Below are 19482 nucleotides of genomic sequence, written 5' to 3'. Positions count from 1 at the left end.
TATACATCACCTGAAGTCACTCGCTACACATACAATTTTAAATCATAATTTTAGTTCACAGCGTCTCTGATATTTTACAACTTCATTGAAAAAAATATTCTTGCCTTAAATGGACAGGTCTTTAAAGAGTAACTGTCCAACGATGGGATTACACCTTATATTTTCTCTTTTATTCAAAATATTAACATGATAAAAATCACCACACGAACTAACGAACATAAGAAAACAGCTTGGCTGATGTTATGTCCCTTGGATAATTAACTTGAAGATTTATTATCTTATTTATCAGTCTTTAAAAAATATTCTGATGCAATGATAGAGTTTTTATAGAGTACTATCAAATTCCTGTTAAAAAGTAAACTGCCAGCTGCGTATTCTCGTGCATCAGGAGCAGACTACTCCAACCGGAAATGAGTTTTGTGATCGGAAACAGTTCGTCCATGGTTGGTGTTTGTATTTAGTTGTTCAGCAGATCCCAGGTCTTCTAATAACTGCATTCACTGTGTTAAGCCTTATTCGGTGAGTGAATTACGGGTAATCAGTTGCAGTTATTTTGTTCTCTGTCTTTCCTATGTCTATGACTAGAGGTTTATTGGGTCGGGAGATAAGAGGTGAATTTTTGTTTTGATTATTTTTAAGTTTACTGTTTAGTGTGTTTTGTGTTTAGAGTATTTACGTTAAAGTGTAAACCTTACGCACGGTTGATTTGTAGCTTTATGTACATAATTAAGACATTTTTAAAATCGGTACATTCTACCATCATATAACCCATCACGTATAGTATCCCTAGAGTCCCACAGTACTAATTAAGAACCACCTTTTATTACAGATGTTAGATTGTTTTTGGAAGCTGCTTAAAAACTGAAACATTTTCCCATAATAATTTTGTTTACTAAGTAACTAGAAAACTGATGATCTTTTTCTGTTTGTCTTGCCCTCATGCTTGTGTCTGAGATTTTGAAATGGTTAGGAATAGATGGTAAATTGTGACGGCAGGATGGGCCGGACAGTCTAACTGAACCTGGATGTCTAGGCCACAGCAAAGACCAACTCGTTCCCTACTAAGATAGGACTTGGCCAAAGTCTTGACCAGTTCGGTCCTAGCCATGACATGTCTTGACATCAGTTAGCTGGAAGTTGGGATGTTTGGGTTTTTAAAACAAATGACAGGAAAGACATTTATGTCATTGTGTAAAAAAGAGAAGTGAGGCTGTGAGAGGACAGAAGAAACTGCCACAAATGTTGATAGATGCTGTTCTATATCTGCAGCTGTGCTTGTAAACGGGGTGCATAGACATCACCCATCATGCCAGCGTGCAGTGTGTGCAACTTGTATCTTAACTCGCCTGAACAAATGCAACAGCACTTGGCAGGTAAAGCACATGCCAAGAAAGTGAAGGCTGTTGCAAAGTTAGAAGCTGATGCAGCTGCCAAGACTGAAACAGCTGTGAATGCTGAGGCATTACGCATAAATGGTAAGATCAAGCTCCTGCTTTTTGTAACATTCATGCATTCTTACAATGCTTGGATTTGTTCAGAATGTGTAAAACTTTTTTTAAAAATGCATTTAGGTTAGTCTTTAGAGTAGTTTAAGCCTTATTGACTTTACTGATTATTTGCTGCCTCTTCCAGCAATATGCCTGTTGTCTTGGATGATTTTTCTACAGCGGGCTATGTTGTGTTTACTGATGGTGTCATATAGACTGCACAACTGTGGATCAGTTTGTCATTAGCTTATTAGACTAGTGGGGCTAGTCAATGTTACAGTGTTTGAATATGCTTTGTATGACTGGGTGGAGGTGTGTGTGAGGCATGTGATCAAATACAGTTATATTTGATGGATTTGTTCAAATACATTTATGTGCAGAGGTCACTTCACAGTCTGTGACAGGATCAGATACAGCAGCATCACATGCTAACACCAGTAACACAGAGGTTTGTTGGGGGAAGGGGAGGAGGGAGTGGGGGAAATTACCACTGATGGTGGGATGGGTTATACCCAGCAAACACGAAAGATTTGGCCAAGCAGTAGATGGTTACTGCAGTTTATTTTCTGAGTTGCTGTTAAAAGGATTTTTTTTTGTTAGCTTTTTGTGATAAAGCAGAAGCTAAGTTGCAAATTATAAAGCATATTGTAAGTCATGTAATCAGATCATTATTTTGCCTTTTAATGTTTGTATGTGTAGGTAGAATAACGATCCAGTCTGAAAGACATGCATAATTATGATAGCCTTCTTTTATGTCTCTCATTCTCATATGTTGTACAGAAGCAGTGTGGTATTGTGGGAAATCATGGCTACAGAGCCACTTCACGGGCAGAATGACAATATTAGTTTTCACTTTTGTATTCACTTTTTTGACTCTTGGAATCCTAGCCCTGTTCGAAAATTGCCTCCCTTTAGATGGAGTAATTTGAGCTTGATTTTCCTTTTTTATGGGAGTTGTCACACCTTGATTGGTGCAGCTTTGAATATCTGGTTTTCACAAGGACGTGGTCTTATGCAGCCTCCATCCCAGCAGTTCTGTGATACCTGTAAAGTGATGCTGAACTCCCCTGAGCAGGCCCATCAACATTACCAGGGTGCTCGTCATGCAAAGAGGTTAAAGCTTGTTGTGAAGGGACCTAGAAATGGTGAGCACTTCTAGCCATTTGTAGTTTTATAATTTTCCCGTCCCCTTTGTTGTCCCAGTTTACAATATGGTGAAGAAATTTTCAGTCATTTTACTTCAAGATACCTGTTACCTTAACCCTTGCCATGCCTTAAATGTCTTCACTGTTCTGATTTGTAGAGCACAGCTTATATTAAGGGTCGACCATGCTGACACTATACCTTTTTTAAGGAAAACTTCTCAGATCAAGAAGAACCATTTCACTTTGCAATCAAATGAGATGCTACCTGCCAAAATCTTATGAGGGTTTTTTTTTTCACTTCCCTATTTCAGATGGTGCAACACCAGGAGAGTCTGAATCAGACCCACATCATGGTTTCTTCTTCTGCAGTTTCTGCAATGTCTATGTCAACTCTGTGCAGCAGATGACTATACACAGAGAAGGTAAGTTGCATGACAAAGACCATTTCTGCTCAAGTATTAAACTTTATCATTTGCTATCAAGCAAGACTTTTGTTTGTGGATTTCATCATGGGAGGCACAGTGCAGTGATATTACAAAGCAGATACTCAGTATTTTTTTTTTTTTTAGGAGTGTTTAAAAATATATGAAAATCAATAGGCAAGGATTTGTTTACTTTGTTTTTATGTGCATAAACCATCATTATGGATTAAGACATTAAATTTGAGTCATTAGTTAAGAAATCCTAGTAGATCATGTAAATAAATTTAAGGCTGAGAGATATTTTGGCCAGTTTTGGCCTTTTAGATCTGTGTTTACTTAACCAGATATTTAGGCAACTTGATACCATTATTTGATAGTTTGAGAGCTTGCATGAAGTGTCTTTGTTACAGGTTCAAAACACAAGAAGATGGTAGAAGCCAAGAAACGAGCTGCAGAAGAGCAATCCTTAGACATGCAACCACCAACAAAAACTCCAAAAATCGACAGAGGGCAAACAGTTTCTGGCAGGGGACAAACTGTTTCTGGCAGGGACAAACTGTTTCTGGCAGGGGACAAACTGTTTCTGGCAGGGGACAAACTGTTCCTGCCAGAGGACAAACTGTTCCTGCCAGAGGGCAAAATTTTGCTGGCAACAGAGGAAACCTCTTTGCTGGTGGCAGAGGGAAAGGCTCTGCTGTTGGGAGAGGCCAAAACTTTGCTGAGACTCCATCAGAGCCCCTGACTGTGGCAGGGATTTTGAATGATATCAGAAGAGGAGGCCAGTTTCAAGAGAGGCCTGATCCCATGAGACAGACACATGACAATCATGGAGGTTATGATGACTACAACGGTTATGAAAGGTGCAACAGTTACGATGGCTACAACAATTACAATGGTTATGGCGGTTATAACAGTTATAATAGTTACCCAGATCTGACAGACAGCTTTGTGCCAGGTGAGCAGGTGGGCTGAAGAACCATCAAGTATTTTTTTTTTTTGTTTGCTTCACATCATGATGTTGATCCTTCATGGACTTCAATAATTATGTTTAAGGTTTCCATATGAAAAAAATGATTGTTCACACACGTGTCCAGGGATGCAGAATAGTCGTTTTTTGTGGAATGAATTTAATAAATGTAATCATTAATCAAACACACATTTGTCAATTTTTTCACTTTCACAGCTGAGGCTTTTTATAAATATCAATGCTATGAATACAAAAGCACTAAAAAAGCTTTCCATGCAAATGTACGACACAAAACAAGCATTCCATATTACTGACGCGGCCACTCTGTAGTGTGTGCGATGCCACCTTGTCCCCAGGACTTACTGGAGAACACTGGTACCTGTCTGTCCATGTCGCAAAGGCACGGAAATCCCAAGGCAGCCCCCAGCTACAGACAGCACAGTTAATTGAAAGGGGCATTTTTTTTTATCACAGACTGCGCACACTAAAAACAGACCGGCTAGCACATGCCAGTGCAACAGCGAGATAAAGGCGAAAGGGGTTGAGAAGTTGACAGTGAATCCTATTCTGCAGGGGCAGAGAGTGGAAGAAATACGACTGCTGCAGTCTGTGAGGTACGAAGGGCATACAGATTGTGAATTCATTACTGATTTCACAGCCTCACTTTCAATATTGATACAAATAGCACCAAGATCTTGCTGTCTGGTTTGCTATATTAAGCAAACTGGACTTAGGTGATTTATTAAATAAATCTGGCTGCTGTTGTGTTATTGCAGACCAAAGGTTGCAAGACTACAGTCACGAGCTGGGCCCCGTGTTATGACATGTAATCAAGTTTTCATCAACAGTCTATTTCAGACACTTGTGACCGCAAATTACAGAGTCATTAACAACTCCAGACAGAGTTAATTTAACGTTTGTATATCATGCTCCATATCCTAATACTGAATCATTTCAACGCAGCTATTAAGTAATGTAATATGGTGGAATATTAAAGCAAAAGTGAATGGTAATCTCACGATGGGCATTTGAGCAATCATTTGTGTGGCTACATTTAGCACAAACTGCTTTAAAATATGAATCTCACAATGCTTAACATATTTGCCCTTCACTTTTTACACAACCAAAGCCCACAACACTATAACTGTTCTTTAGTTACCCATTACTCACAGAGCCTCACTGGCTCAGATGAGAACACACAGATCACTGTTTAATAAAAATAAATGCATCCTTAAGTTTCTATACCTGCACATCAAATCACCTGTGGTGAAATAATCACTCATGTAGCTTATCTAAACGACACATCTAGCATTCTGAAAAGCCCACCAGCACCTTCCTCTCCAGCACCCTCTCTGTTCTTTTTTTGGTGGGTCAATATAACAAAAATTCAGAATCTCACAGCTGAACAGATTAAATAGCCCTCACTGGTTTTTAAGTGTAAAAATTACAATATCAACATTTAAAACACACTGAATTAATTTCTCAGTCTTAACTGGGTGGTTTTCAGTTTATGCATGCTACAAACAAGGATCATACAAAGCCATATAAGCTATGACATTTCAGTTGGCCATCATCTTTGTAAAAGAACTAGTCTAGAATGCCTTGGATATAAGCTGCTGGACAGCCAATGACCCTCACTTGTCTATTTAATGCCTTCCATTCTGCAAAGCCTTTTGCGAACGTCTAAATAATGACATGCTTTCAACGACTAAAAAAATGCAAAGTCCACAGTTTGTCACGATTAAACAACCAGACTTCATCTGTCACAACCTAAAGAACAAAAATACACATAAAAATCCACCTTTTGTGCATCAGCACAGTTACCAAAAATGGACCACATAGTAATCTTTAAGACCTCTTTGTATCAAAAGCATAAGGGTAAACAAAGTTCAAGGCAAATACAACCACAAAAAATTGCCACAAGAGCTCAAGCTCCAACCTGCATTTCACTTTTTGTTTTCCAATCAGCTATTTTGATTAATTCTCCATCTGTGTTGCTGGGATGTGAATCCTCTCCCGTCTGTGGACCCTGAGCACCTTATGCCAGTAATACAATATCATTTGCTTTGGATATGTGCAGCAGCAACTGGTAACAGCAGCAATGTGTTTGGCCTACCTGGCATCACATGGCAGCAACATTTAATGTCAAAGCAAACATTAAAATGACCCCTCCCTGTTGGCAAGAAAAGCATTCTGGGTCCACGATGACGCTACCGGCGTGTGGGTGCTGTGGCCTTTGTTTTCCAATAGACATTGAGAAGAACAACTGCATCGATGGAAACAGACAAATGTTTTGTAGATGTAACTTCTGTAAAACTTTTGGCACCAGAGTTGTACCTGCAGGAAAAAAAAACCTCTAAGCAAGAATTCATATTTCTTGAAAGTAATAGAGGGCAGGGGGGTTCCATCAAAGACTTTCCAGATTAGCAAAAATATCTTAGGTGTGGTATTTGAACTTGTTATGGTTATTCTGATGGCACACTGCTAGAAACTTACTTGTAGAATCGCTCCACCATGTTATTTGACAACTGTCGTGGACCCACTCCCATGATTTTAAATGCTTCTTCACCATCAGGGTCATAGCTGTACAGGCCTCTGTACTGGCACCCATGATCTCGGAAAAGGATGAGAAAATGTTTGACATTCGACCGAGCAATTTCCTGCAAAAGAATTTTTAAAGATAATCGCAATTAAATTTTTCAAGCATATACAAATGCTGCAAGTAAACATCAAAACAAATTTAGTTTGTGAATTCATTAAGACAGCATATCTCAATTTCCCCACATCATACCCTGCTTGTCAGATAAGGAAAGATACTTTAGATCAAAAAAAAACCAGTCCTTTAGGATGCCTGAAAGCATCGGAGAACTCTTTAGTTAACTCTTAGAAAAATTAGTTTTGTGCACCTGCTCTTCTCTGTATGCACACACTGAAAAGCTCACCTCCAACACTTTGTTCTTCATGTCTGTGTTGACGCTGCCTGCCAAGCAACAATGACTTATAGCGTTGATAATTATGTGACGGTTGGACTTAGAGCTGGGTTTCACATACAGCTTGGGACCTGCAGCATATTAGCATATCATACTGTCAGTCTGGGGACAAAATATACTGGACAGAAGCACATTTTAGGAACCAGCTGTATGTTCAACCTAATGAAAGAAACCTGACACAATATGTGAGAGTAAAATGTAAAGAACAGTATCTTTCAATTTGTCCTGCAATCCAGTTTTTGCAATGCAAAAATTCTCAGGCCAATGCATCAATCACGACAGTTTATATTTTCTGGTCACACTTTCAGACACAACAGGTATCGTCCAATGTGCTGTATGTATTACTGCATGAAGCAGATCCATCTATGGTTGAAAATTAGGTGGTTGGGATGAAAATAACTAGAACTCATTTGATCAAAGGGGTGATGTTCACTTTGCCAGCATCCTTCTGGTATTTACAGGTTTGATGGCAACGTCACAGCTTCTGCACTTTATTGGAAAACTGGGGAAGTGGTAGTTAAGTAAGGAAAGGTTAAAAAAAAGGCAAAGAAAAGTGGATTATTGGGGCAAAGAGCCTTCAAAAGGGTCCAACCATACATCATAACAACCACTTAAGAAGTCAAATGCATTACTCTTTTGTGTTCCACTAGGATTAATCATAAATGTGCAATTTATATAGCGCAGAATCATGCCATATAGGAGTATGTAAGCAATGCTTGATTCAAAAGACTGTAATAATCTGTAGGACACAAAGTAAGAGAAAGATGTATAATGCTGAAGATGAAGTATCAAAGAAAGTGAACACAGGTTAATGACAAAAAATAATCAAGGGCTATCAACAGGACAGAGATATCAAGCAATAGAGAGAGACAAAACAAGTAAGTAGTGGACTGTGTTTAGGAGTAGTGCTCACAGAAAAGGTACTTTTTTTATGCACGTTTAAAAGCACTCAACATTGGGTAAGTGGTGGATATATAAGGGGAGTGAGTTTTACTGTTTTGCTGCACGAAAGTTAAATAATAATATGTTCTTAATAACATAGCTTAAAGTAAAATTCATCTGCACCCATGCTTACGCACCATATAAAGCAGTTGAAAATTTAATGAAATTGAAAATGCACAATAGTTGTCATTTTACTGAAGATGGAACACTTTTAGTTACGATCAAAACAGGAATTATTACTTAATTTAACTGTGTCAAGTCCTTTTACTGTATTCTGGGCATAGACTACCAAAGCTTCAAGATCCACAAAGCAGAGCACTACACATAAAGGGCAGAAAACTAGTGTATAACAAGCTGAAATAAAAGCACTCTCACATTTCATGTGGTGCCCTTCAACGCACTTCTAAAAGGAGCAACACATCACATAATGCATAAAAATACATCGAAGCACTCCATCATATTAGTACACTTTAAGTCCGCAAGAGCAACAAACCAATCAGAAAAGATGTGTTATTTAAACCGGTGACCTCATGAGAAAAACAAAAATTAAAGCAACTGTGATGTTCTGTGCTTATGTTGTTAAGAGAGTTTTTAAAATGCAAAATCCAACCATAAGCAGAAAGGACTGGAATGAATCTAATTGTAGAAACCAGGGTGTCTACTACAGATGTTCTTCACCTTAATTAATATTTAACAGAAGAGAAGTTTAAGACTGCATGACAGTTTGCACAATTTACAATTAGACATTATACATTGAAATGCAAGTTGATTAATAATTTAAAACCACCTTTGTCATCTGTTTTTTCGAAATGCACATTACAAATTGTGAAAGCCTTCCAATTCTGTACATAACCTGGCACAGTCAGTATGTTTGTAACAACAGCTTGACCATTGGTGCTACAAGAATACTAGTGCTCCAAACTTTTTATTAATTTACACTGAAACAGGGCTGATGGCTTCATTAGCAGCAAGAAGAAGAAAAAAGTGTGAAGACACAAAGATATGCTCACTTACCTGAAGATGAATTAAAAGAAACAAGGAAAAAAAAAAGGTGTTTAAGGAAGCACAAAAAACTACAGTGAAAGGCAGCAACCCTGGTGGATACTGAGACTACCTGAGTATTCTGAAGCATTGGAGCCTGAGTGTGAGCCTGTCTCGCTGCTGCTGTCACAGCTGCGTGGTCCTGAGCCCCGCTTAAGGCGTGCGAGGTCTGCAGGCATGCACGCAAGATAGCACAACACACTTGTAGCCACACCATGCCAAAACATTTGTTATGTCTTCATTATTTTTTATGTGGAACATACAGGAGGTATGAGTAATGAGAAAGGTGAAACACAAATGGCACATATCAACAAAGAACAGACGTAGTTTTGAAAACTGGAATGGATTGAAAGTTCTGCAGATTAAGTATTCAGACTATGGCAATAATTATTATGAATAGAATAAGTTGTTCGCTCCTTCGAACACAAAATTATTTTCAAATGAGTAGGCTTATTCAACTGCAAAATGTTTTCTCCAGATCTAGAAAAAAAAAAAAAAACCCATGAGAGCCAGCTCCATGAATAGTTGCCACATCCAGAGAGAATTAAGTGTGCTCAGATGAGCGCCTTTGATCCTGTGTGTGCAGTGGTGACAAGTAAACAACCACATGAAAAAACCCACACCCCAGTGGCCAGTCTATACATAAAATTATATGAAAGACACACACAATATGCGGAGTTAGGAATATATGCAAGATGCAAATAATGCACGGACACAAAATAGCACACTGGGAGGTTTTATAATACAGTACTTATAACAATGATCTGCAAGAGCATGAGAAATGATGTGCATGTGTGAACACATATGCTTGAATGCAAGGATGTGTATATATGTGTGCGAATGAGTGAGAACATGTGCATGTATGAACTACTGCAGTTGATTAAAAATGTCCTGCTTTCTAATGCATTCATAAGAACTTTACAATGATAAAATGTTACCAAATGTGTGTGTATATATATATAGTAATACAATTTTTGTGTGTGTTGATAACACGGATGACATACCTGTTTAGTTCTCTTATAATCCTGCCAGATTGCAGCAAAAGTCTTAACTATAATGCTAATGCTGCCCTCAAAGAAACAACAAGATCAGCAATAAAGGCAAGTACCTACATAACTTTAACAGAGAAACTCACCTGGCGAAGGTGGTCTCCGGTATGTGGCTGCTCCCTGCCCACCATTCTGTGACAAGGTGTTGCAGGAGACTGAAATAATATGAGGTTAGCACACATACCCATCAATCACAATTTCTGACATATTACACCTGCAATGATGCATCAGTTCAGCTCCCCAACTTACTTCAACAAAACAATGGGCAAGGCACTAGTGTACCCAAAGAGGTTTCAAGGCTTCTATGAAAAGACCATGCCACGATGCAAATGACAGGATTAGTTGGGAACAATAACTGTCCCCTGTCAAACTGGCATGCTTATTTCAAAGTCATGATGCAATGCAATCATATATTCATAAGTAGTGTGGGGATTAACTATCATCAAAGATCTGTTAACCTAAAAAGGCAAAGAACTGTCATACTATTATTTCCAGCCTCATTAGTTACATGCAGAGCTACTCTGACATGCAATTTAGCACAAACACTCGATAATCTTCAAGTTATTCAGATTTTTGTTTTTGATTATCCGGCAAAAAGTAGGTTAACTCTGCCTTCAACAATATAGTGAAAAAAATGGTGGAGATCCTCATCAATAAGCTAGAAATTGAAGATTAAACAAGGTAAATGTAATGTGCAAAACACTGAAACCTAAGCTCATGTTCCTTAACTTCCTACTCTTTCATAATAAATATCTTCTGCTGTGCACACCTGTAAGGGGAACTCTTGTGCGTGAGGTGGCAGATGGCGTTTTCTGGGTTTGTTTCATGTACTCTCTGCTCTACCCTGTAACATCCTTTGAACCCAATGACCCCTAAGCTACAAGCAGTGATGATGACAATGAGCTGACTGCGTGACGACGACCATGTGACATGAATGGCAAAAAAGAAGAAGCAAAGTGTTAATTTAGTACAAACCTGCTTTCCGCATATTCCCTCTAGATTTCGGGTTTAAGCGGAAGGGAGAGTAAGAGGCTGAAATCAAGCAAGGAGAAAATGAGGCAACCAAAAAACAAAAGAATAAAACAGCCGCAAACCGATCAACCACTGCGTCAGCTAACACTAAACAGCAAAAGGCACACCACCCAGTGCAGCAAACGTTTCTAAATGAAATTACCCTCAAAAGAAGCATATGATAGCAGTTCCTGCAGAACATACTTCCCAATGCCTCTCAGGATGTTCAATTTATGTTTGTTTGAAAGAACATGAGGTTGGAATGCCAGTATCCAGAATATTCACTATTTTTAACACCATATCAATTTCACTATATCGTTTTAATGCTCAAATAAAAGGGAATGAAAATAACAGAACACGCATAAGGAAACAAAATTGTTGACACCAGTGTATCAGGGTTAAAGGACATTAAGTTAGGAAGGAGATTAAGTATTAGAAAGTAACATCTTGTGCAACAGTCAAAACAAGCACAAGATAGATCAATTTAGGTTATGGTCAGCATGGGTAGTGTGCCTTTCTATCTATAGAGAGAAAAGACTATCATGTAATCACCGTCTTGTTAGCCACAAGTTCAATTTATCTGTACTGTAAGTCAACATCTTGTGTATGAATCCCTACAGTAGCAAACATGCTCTCTGTCTGATGACTTCTACTAGAGAACTAAGTACTGCTAAGACTTATCAATCAGAGATTTTATACTAAACAAGATGCACAAATTGGCTGACAAAAATATTTTTAAAAAAAGGGTCGGCTACCTGAATTCAGTAGCTAAAAAAAGTTACCTGTGTCCTCGCTGTCTGTGGTGAGGAGAATGACATGTTAAGTACAAGCACAATGCTCGGAAAGCAATGTACAGCAAAATCAGAGCAAAAGCTGTAGTAAAATCTTGTGGCGCACAAAACAGCAAGCAGACTGTCTTTTCTTTCAACACAACTACTGAATAGAAATAAATATATAGCTCAAGTCTGTAGAGGTTTATGGCTGCCATTTGAAGACTTTCTTGTCAAAATTATGGCTGCCAGAATATACTCTGAGCTTAAGGAGAAAACATTGTGGACATAGTCTGAAGCACACATTCAAAGCATACTGTAACAAGGGGTGAATCAGAAAAAAGAAAAAAACACTTAACAACATAAACATTTTATCATGCAAATAATTCTCAAGACTGACAGTAAATACCAACTGATTCTAAACAGCAAACATTTATAAAGAGGAAATAAAACCATACAAAAGATGAGAAAAGGAGATAATATGCAATGTGCTTGTACATCTGGGTGTGTGTGTGAAATAATGTCAGAATGTCAGGAATCGGTGTGACAGCTTGTCTAGGACTCCTTAGTCCTCTAACAAGACATGCAGTCCAATAAAATGTAAATCTACCATAAACCAACAGCAGCTAGGGGTTAAGCAATGTGCTCTTTCCTTCTCCATGCGTAAAATCCCAACCTAGATGAAAACCACAGCCATCAGATAGGGCATGGAAAGTTCCTATAACATGCAAGCCTCAAGCAGTTTTCAGATTTACAAATAGCAATCTGGTGGAAGTAATAATTTTTATATTGCATCTGAGTCTAGTAAGTACCCTTACACACACACACTCTCATATAATGCAAGCACATGCATGGGAGTTGATCTGTTAAGTAGTGCTGGTGTGATTTAATTTAACATGGCTTCAATCCTCTTTGTTTGATACCAGTTGAGCTCTTTATAGTTCAGAGCTTCTTGCTCAACCAATAAGTAAATGCATTATTATTATTTTGTTGTTGTTTCTTTGAATATTCATGTTGATTGAAAATAAAAAGCTAACTGAGATACACAGAAATTCACTCAAGCCCTAGACTGGATTATGATCATTATGCAATGTCTAGATTTCACTAAAAAAAATTTACATTTAGTAGCATGCAGAAAGTGTGCCATTAACTTTATGCAAACTTTTAACATGCAGGTAAACTGACAAGGTATAATACAAGAAGGCAAAAACATGCTATCCAAGTAACATTTGTCAGGCACTGTGACTGAACTGTCACAAGTAACATTTGTTAGGCACTGGGATTAACTGTCACAAAACTGGGTATATACTGAGCTACTGGTACTGAAAATATTGAGACAAAGATTAACTGTATGCAGGTGGGACTCACATTGCATAAAAACAGCTGATCGCACTGCAAAGAAGAAGGCACATCGACAATTTTTCCTGCTACTTTCATGCTACATCTCCTACATTATTTTAAGAACTGTTTAAAAAGTTTTGTAGGATATAACAAGAATGCAAACCAGTTTTGATCTTTTTATCACTTGTACAAAACTACCCTTCTGATCAAAACCTGTGTTCTTCTATTATCTTATAAAATGTCTTACTTAATTGAGTATATGTACAATAATACTCCAGACCTTGCAACTACTATATTATTGAAAGGTTTGAATCTCATATAATTAAACTGAAGGAGGTGGACACTATCACCACTAATCAATGACTGCTTTCCTGCATTTTGATTTTTTTCATTGTACTTTTTCCATTCTGTTAAAAAAAAAAAGAATCCAAATACTATTGTTTCTTTTCATTCTGTGTTCCACTGGAAAGTGCTTAGTGTCTAGAGTTTACTCATTGTCAAACACACTCTTCACCTGTCACACGAACAGAAAGCTAAGTCAGGTTTACAACAGTGCCAAAGCAGATGCAAGGCACACACATGCAAGCTTGTCTGCATTCAACTTTCTCCATAGGTTTCTATGGTGCACATCCCTTACGATGTGAACTAGTAGTGGGACTACATATAAAAAAAAAATGACAAGATATAGACCTAAGTTTACTGTAGCTCTACAATATTATTATACAATAAACTAGGATCCAGAATGTCAATATTTCATTATCTTACACAGGAAAAAAATAATTTTAAGCCTTGCTCAAAGAAGATGACTACGTGATAAAATGCAGGAAATGTCTGCTTACAAAAAAGTAGACCTGCATACCTGTTGAGCTGGGAGGGCTAGGTTCTGTGGGAATATCCTCCTGTGAGTGGTGAGATATGCCAACTTGGGTGATGCCATCATTTAGGTCTGCAGGGACTGGCCGAGGCTTGGCAAACATGGAAACAGGACGGGTCTGAGCACGTTTGGCTGCTCCCGCCTTGGGACTGGGGCAGATGTTGGTAATGGCGATTTCTCATCCTCTTTTTCTAGCTTCTTCTGCAAATACTGCTGGAAAATAGCTTCTCTCCGTGCTTTCTCTTCAGCCTTCTTTCGTTCTTGTTCCTCCTCTTTCAACCTGTGAAAAACAATGTTGAGATTTTAAAGGTGAAAATCTGAATATTAATAGGTGTCTTCTATATAGTACAGGGTGGACCACTTAAAAGTACATTGCCTCCTGTAATACAAACCTGCCTTGTATGATATATATATCTAAAAAGCACTGACATACATTTAGTTATTTAGAAAAATGCCTGCAGGGATCATGAAGCACATATCATTCCTATATCTAAATTATATTCCAGGATTTTGTTTAAAACTTCTGTTTCATTACTTCAAAATTCATAAGCCATCAAATTTTAAGTACAAATTTCTGGGGGACATTTCTTTAAACACGTGACATTGTAAGAAAACAATAAAGCTGCTATATCCATCTGAGGTAGCTTACATTTTCTGCTCCAGCTTGCGGGCCATCTCTGTCTCCTTCTCTTGTCTTTTCTGTTCTTGTTGCTCCTTGCGACGAAGCTGCTGCTGTATCAACCGCTCTTTCTTGCGCTGCATTTCTTGATCCTTGGTCTGCACGCAGTAAGCTTGAGTACCAGACTAATCCCTATAACTAATGTCTATGCACATATCTGCACTGTGGACTAGCTCATCTTCCTGGGACAAATATTGCAGCATAACTACATAGTCTCAAACTACAGTAAAGAGTTTCAGGGTAACTGTCCAAGCTTGCAGGGAATGAAAAATGTTCTTATAATTTTTTGATTTCAACAGGCAGGGGCAATCTGGTAATTGGCTGGGGATTGGGTGCAGAGGATGGTGAGGGGAGGGAAGAGACGGCAAGAAACTCAAATGATAGATCAGGTCAAGGGTGTAGTCATTACAGTCCTACACCTACCAGCAGCATCATGCATGTTATTGTTTATTTTTGATAGTGTAAAAAAAAAATATATAAAATAAAACCTGCCACTACATCATTCAGCTGTAACCTACTGTCCATGTTCCAAAGCTCATCATACAGATGCTCCAAATAAATATGTATGGGATAGTCATGCTGCAAGAATGCAGCAGTTTGTATAGAAACAAAATTAAAGGAAAATTAAGTAACCTTCAAAGATTATTTTTGCATGACTGTGCCTAATAACTGTTATTTAAAGCATCTTATTCATTCCATGTTTTCTTTTATTTAAATGTTGTAAGCAATTTACTCCGTTCGGACATGATGTTTAATGCTAGAGCCTCACACATAGTAAAATATCATGAAGGTAAGCAATTTTGGAATTTTAGTTGTACACCCGTTTCTAATAAAATATTTTAAATGTTCAATTTGTTAATAGTGTGAAAAAAGTTTTTTTTTAAATTTCATGCTTCATGAGCCATTTTTGTTTTAAACTCTGATTTTGAACCAATTTATTTCTCTTTTAATATTTAAGATGTTCTTTAAAGTGAATTTTTATTGTATTTGTTACTGGATTACAGCTGTTTCTGTCTTAAAAAAAACCTAAACTTTTGAACTCTGCTAAATATTTCTTTAAAGTGGGAAGAAAGGTTTATGATGCACCCATGTTGCAAAACATTTAACAGTATTACCAGGTCTGCCTGTGGTGGATCCTGGCTGATAATGAAGCCCACACCATTAGAGCTCTCGTCCGAGCCTGACTGCAAGGAATGGTGGGATCCAGAGAGGCTGCTTCCCATGTCTCCATCTGATGCCATGCGAGTGATGGCAATAGGAGTCATGCTCCTGCCACCATCCACTGCCAACAAAGGGAGGTCACTCTGGTCTCTTTTTGCACTGTCTTTGTCTTTTCCTAACTTTGGCTTCGGTCGCCTTGGAGTGGAGTCTTCTGAGAATGACACAAAAAACCCATTTCCTGCTGAGTCCTCCTCAGTGAAGGAAGCTGTTTGAGAATCTTGTGGTTGGCCACTCGTGACTGCAGAAGAAAAAGGAGGCAGACCTGGAGATGGTTCATAGGCTGGCATGAAGGCAGGAGAAGCAGAATGATTTAGAGATGAGTCGGTGGGTTGAGACAACTGTCTGGTGGGATGAACACGAACTGTTTTCTCCTGCTGCAGGTGCTGCTGCTGAGGCAAGGAGAAATTCAGATCATTTAGCCCAGACTCTTGAGGGGATTGCGTGGACTGGAACTGTGCTTGTTGCAGTGTGAGCCGCTTGATCTCCCCTTGCAGCTCTGTTAAGCTTCGGTTCAATCGATTCAAGGACTCGTCATATGGCTCCTGTTCTGTTCTGGCAGCAGAGTCTCGACGTTCGGGTGTCTGCTTTGGTGATTGACTCGACTCTCTTGAATGCTGATAAGCATCTATGGTAGATTGTCCTGCATCCTGCAGCAAGCCTGATGGTCCCTTATTTGTTGTTCCAAACATGACAGCTGCGATGGAAGGGGGAGAGCTACGAACCATATCTCCCTGGAAAATATCATTCAACGGAGTAGAAATCTCCTCATCGGAAAGAGTCCGAGAATGTATCAACTCTCCTTCAGGGTCACTCCCATGAAACCAGCGCCTTCGCACCCCGTCGATGGTCTGCTGGATCCCTTCTCTTGAAAACTGACGACCTGGTCTGTCAGAGGGTGATTCAGTGGCAGAGGTTGATGCTGAAGATGAAGCAGACCCAGACATGACTGTTGTTAGGGAGGTAGGACGTGGTGCATCACCTTGAGAATCAACTACTTGTCCTAAACGCTCCTGAAGCAGAGCCTGAGTAAGCCTGGGTGTGGAAGCAGGTATGCCATCAGTGGTGTCTGTAGTTGCTAACGGCGATATGGTTGGCTGGCGTACACTTGGACGTCCTGTAGCTAGCTGTCCTATGGTTGTCTGCTCCAGGCCTACAGAGTCACTGCCTGGCTCATCGTGCTTGGATATGACCCGCATAAATGCTGCCTTTCCCAGCCTTTGCCTTATTTTTGCAGTCTGCACTTCCTGTCTCTGCTTTTTTCGCTCAATCTCTCGCCTCTTCTCTTCCAGCTTCATCCGAAGCTGAGAAAGTTCTGAAATGGGTGGTCGCTCAATTTCTCCTCCATTGGCTGATGCATCAGATATGCCTGAAGATGCTGAAGCCTGAGCCATACTTCTGAGAGCACTCTGCTGCCATGTTGTCTCATTGGGCAGTCGGGCAAAAGTAGCTTTTTTGACACCCTCAGATTTCTGGCCAGACCCTGTCTTCGGTGTTGAAGGATGAGGCTCACTGCCTGCACCAGAAGCTTCTTGTCCATGTTGCATGTATACTACACCAGAATTGTCCACACTCCCAAGAGCTTTCAAGCGTCGAATCTCAGCAAAGCTGGTCGTGCCTGGAAAATTAAAAAAAAAAAAACAAACAAAACAAAACAATCTACTTATTTTGCTACAGAATTGAAATAAATTAACTTAAAATATTTCATTGGAATTCACAATGAACTGAAAATTAAGGGGATGGAGAAAACACATGTCACATGTAAATATGCAAGTAATGTTTCAGATAATCTTGGTGAAAACAATTTAGCAGAAAATGCTTTTATGCTGACCCTTCTCTAAGAAGCAAAAAATTCCACAACATGCAGTTAAAAACAGACTGTAAATATTGATTTTTTTTAACCTCCATCAATATGAAAGCTTGTGCATTGTCTGTTTTTGTGCTTTATGTTGATACTCCTCTTGTGTGCATTTGTAACAATGCACAGAGAGAGAGAGTGAGAAAGAATGTGTGTGTCTGTGTGTGGCTTTTAGGTAAAAACCCATCTCTTTCTCCGCATTTCTACACATTTTCTCCCCATGAGAGATTTGATCACTCCTCATTGCATACCTGGCTTTTTCTGCATCTCTGGTGTTTCCCCTGGCTTTGGCAAGTGATCTGTGATTATTTGGCTCTGTTTGAGAGGTGATGATGCCAGTTCAACAAGGGAAGATGGAAGAGGGCTAGAGGAATGTGAGGAAGTCTGTGGCACCTGTTGTTGTAGCCTATGGGGATCACAAGAAGAGTGCTTGAGGGACTCTCTGGCCTTGTGGTCTTGATGTATCTTGTGCGACTCATGGTCTGAGAAATCACCAGAGCTCCGGCTGCTAGTCACGCTTCCTTCTCGCGAGGTCCTGTAGCGCTGCAGCACAACATCGCTGTCTGGAGCCATTTCTGACAGACTGTGCCCAATGACAGGAAGACCAGCCTCTCTAGCACTCTGAGAGTCATACACGGTGCTCTCTAAAGTGTAACTGGTGGCAGTGGGCTCGACCACTTTGGTAAAAACTGGACGCTGGTGAGCATAAGAAGGAATTTCTGTGGAGGGGGCAGGTGGGATGGTGAATGCTTCGTACCCTGTTCTTGTAGGTGTTTTGGACTGAAGCTGTTGTGCTGAGGAATCAGAGTCAGTAGTTACACCGTCTGAGCTGCGAGGTGTTAACAGGTCTGCTGATGCAAGAGGAGTAACTACTGTTTCATCCATCGATGATCCACTGGAATGCTGAGAAACAGTATCTGTGCATGATGGAGGAGTTGTCACCTGAGGCAAGCTTCCAGTTGGTGAAGTTTTGCCTTTCATGATCTTTGTTGGTGACACCATCTTTTTTCTAGGTGTGTGGTCTCCTCTCTCCTCGGCTTTAGTGTGGTTTGAAATTTTTTCTTTTGCAGGCCGAAGCTTGGCTGGCATTAGAGGTTCATGCTTATCCGCAGAACGAGCAGAAGGACTGGTACTGTAACAGGAAGCAACACTGGTGAGCTCCATGAACTCAGGATGGCTGGGGTCCATAAGGTTGGGCCTGGACACCTGGCGCCTACCTGTGGTTTCAAACTGTGCCAACTCTACGCTGGAAACAGGGTCAACATCAGTCTCTACAGCTGTATCTTCCCAATCCATGGAGACATTTCCTAATAGATTGCTACCTTGACTTGACCTGTGCCAAATACAGTCAGGCATTCTCAGTCACCCAAAATCATAAGAAAATTACTCATGACAAACACAAGAAAGGGGGAAAAAAATCAACAAATGGGGAGGATAGTATGATAGTATAGATGATAAAAAGGAAAAAGACTCAACCTGAGAATGAATAAATGATGCAACATCCACAGACACCATGGCAGTCACATTAAATTTCTTTCATTACCATTGCTATTAATCAAACACTACACAATGTCTACATCAACCGTTAACAAACTCCAGAAATGTATGACCTAGATGAAAGGAAAAGTAAAAAAAAAAAAAAACAAAACAAAAAGAAACCACCAACAAAACCAGCATCTCCAATATAA

At 39.4% G+C, this 19482-nt stretch overlaps 2 protein-coding genes across 3 annotated transcripts in view; one reads left to right on the top strand and one right to left on the bottom strand.

Moving 5' to 3' along the window:
• Positions 1 to 385: 385 nt before the first annotated feature.
• On the top strand, positions 386 to 4206 carry LOC112562904 (zinc finger protein 346-like). 2 transcript variants are annotated; one of them, XM_025236504.1, is made up of 6 exons: positions 386 to 519; positions 1270 to 1475; positions 1868 to 1935; positions 2506 to 2632; positions 2944 to 3054; positions 3465 to 4206. In XM_025236504.1, the coding sequence occupies exons 2-6, from the start codon at positions 1307 to 1309 to the stop codon at positions 3794 to 3796; spliced, it is 807 nt and encodes a 268-aa protein (XP_025092289.1). In that variant the 5' UTR covers positions 386 to 519; positions 1270 to 1306; the 3' UTR covers positions 3797 to 4206. The 2 variants fall into 2 exon arrangements, with proteins under 2 accessions (XP_025092289.1, XP_025092287.1); XM_025236502.1 differs by lacking the exons at positions 386 to 519; positions 1270 to 1475; positions 1868 to 1935 and having other exon boundaries at positions 1945 to 2632.
• The window catches only part of LOC112562483 (calmodulin-regulated spectrin-associated protein 1-B-like), a 33571-nt gene continuing 18253 nt past the window's right edge, over positions 4165 to 19482 (bottom strand). The window contains exons 11-20 of the mRNA XM_025235764.1: positions 18046 to 19127; positions 15834 to 17554; positions 14689 to 14816; positions 14109 to 14319; positions 11019 to 11268; positions 10130 to 10198; positions 9068 to 9163; positions 6964 to 7082; positions 6518 to 6681; positions 4165 to 6358 (exon numbers count right to left, since the gene is read on the bottom strand). Coding sequence (XP_025091549.1) covers positions 6232 to 6358; positions 6518 to 6681; positions 6964 to 7082; positions 9068 to 9163; positions 10130 to 10198; positions 11019 to 11268; positions 14109 to 14319; positions 14689 to 14816; positions 15834 to 17554; positions 18046 to 19127 — 3967 coding nt within the window. The 3' untranslated portion in view covers positions 4165 to 6231. The remainder of the gene's footprint in view (positions 6359 to 6517; positions 6682 to 6963; positions 7083 to 9067; positions 9164 to 10129; positions 10199 to 11018; positions 11269 to 14108; positions 14320 to 14688; positions 14817 to 15833; positions 17555 to 18045; positions 19128 to 19482) is intronic.

The sequence above is a fragment of the Pomacea canaliculata genome, linkage group LG4, assembly GCF_003073045.1.
Source record: "Pomacea canaliculata isolate SZHN2017 linkage group LG4, ASM307304v1, whole genome shotgun sequence".
Lineage (NCBI taxonomy): Eukaryota > Metazoa > Mollusca > Gastropoda > Architaenioglossa > Ampullariidae > Pomacea > Pomacea canaliculata.
The sequence above is the reverse complement of the archived record's forward strand: the minus strand, read 5'-3'. Positions and strand labels throughout refer to the sequence as shown.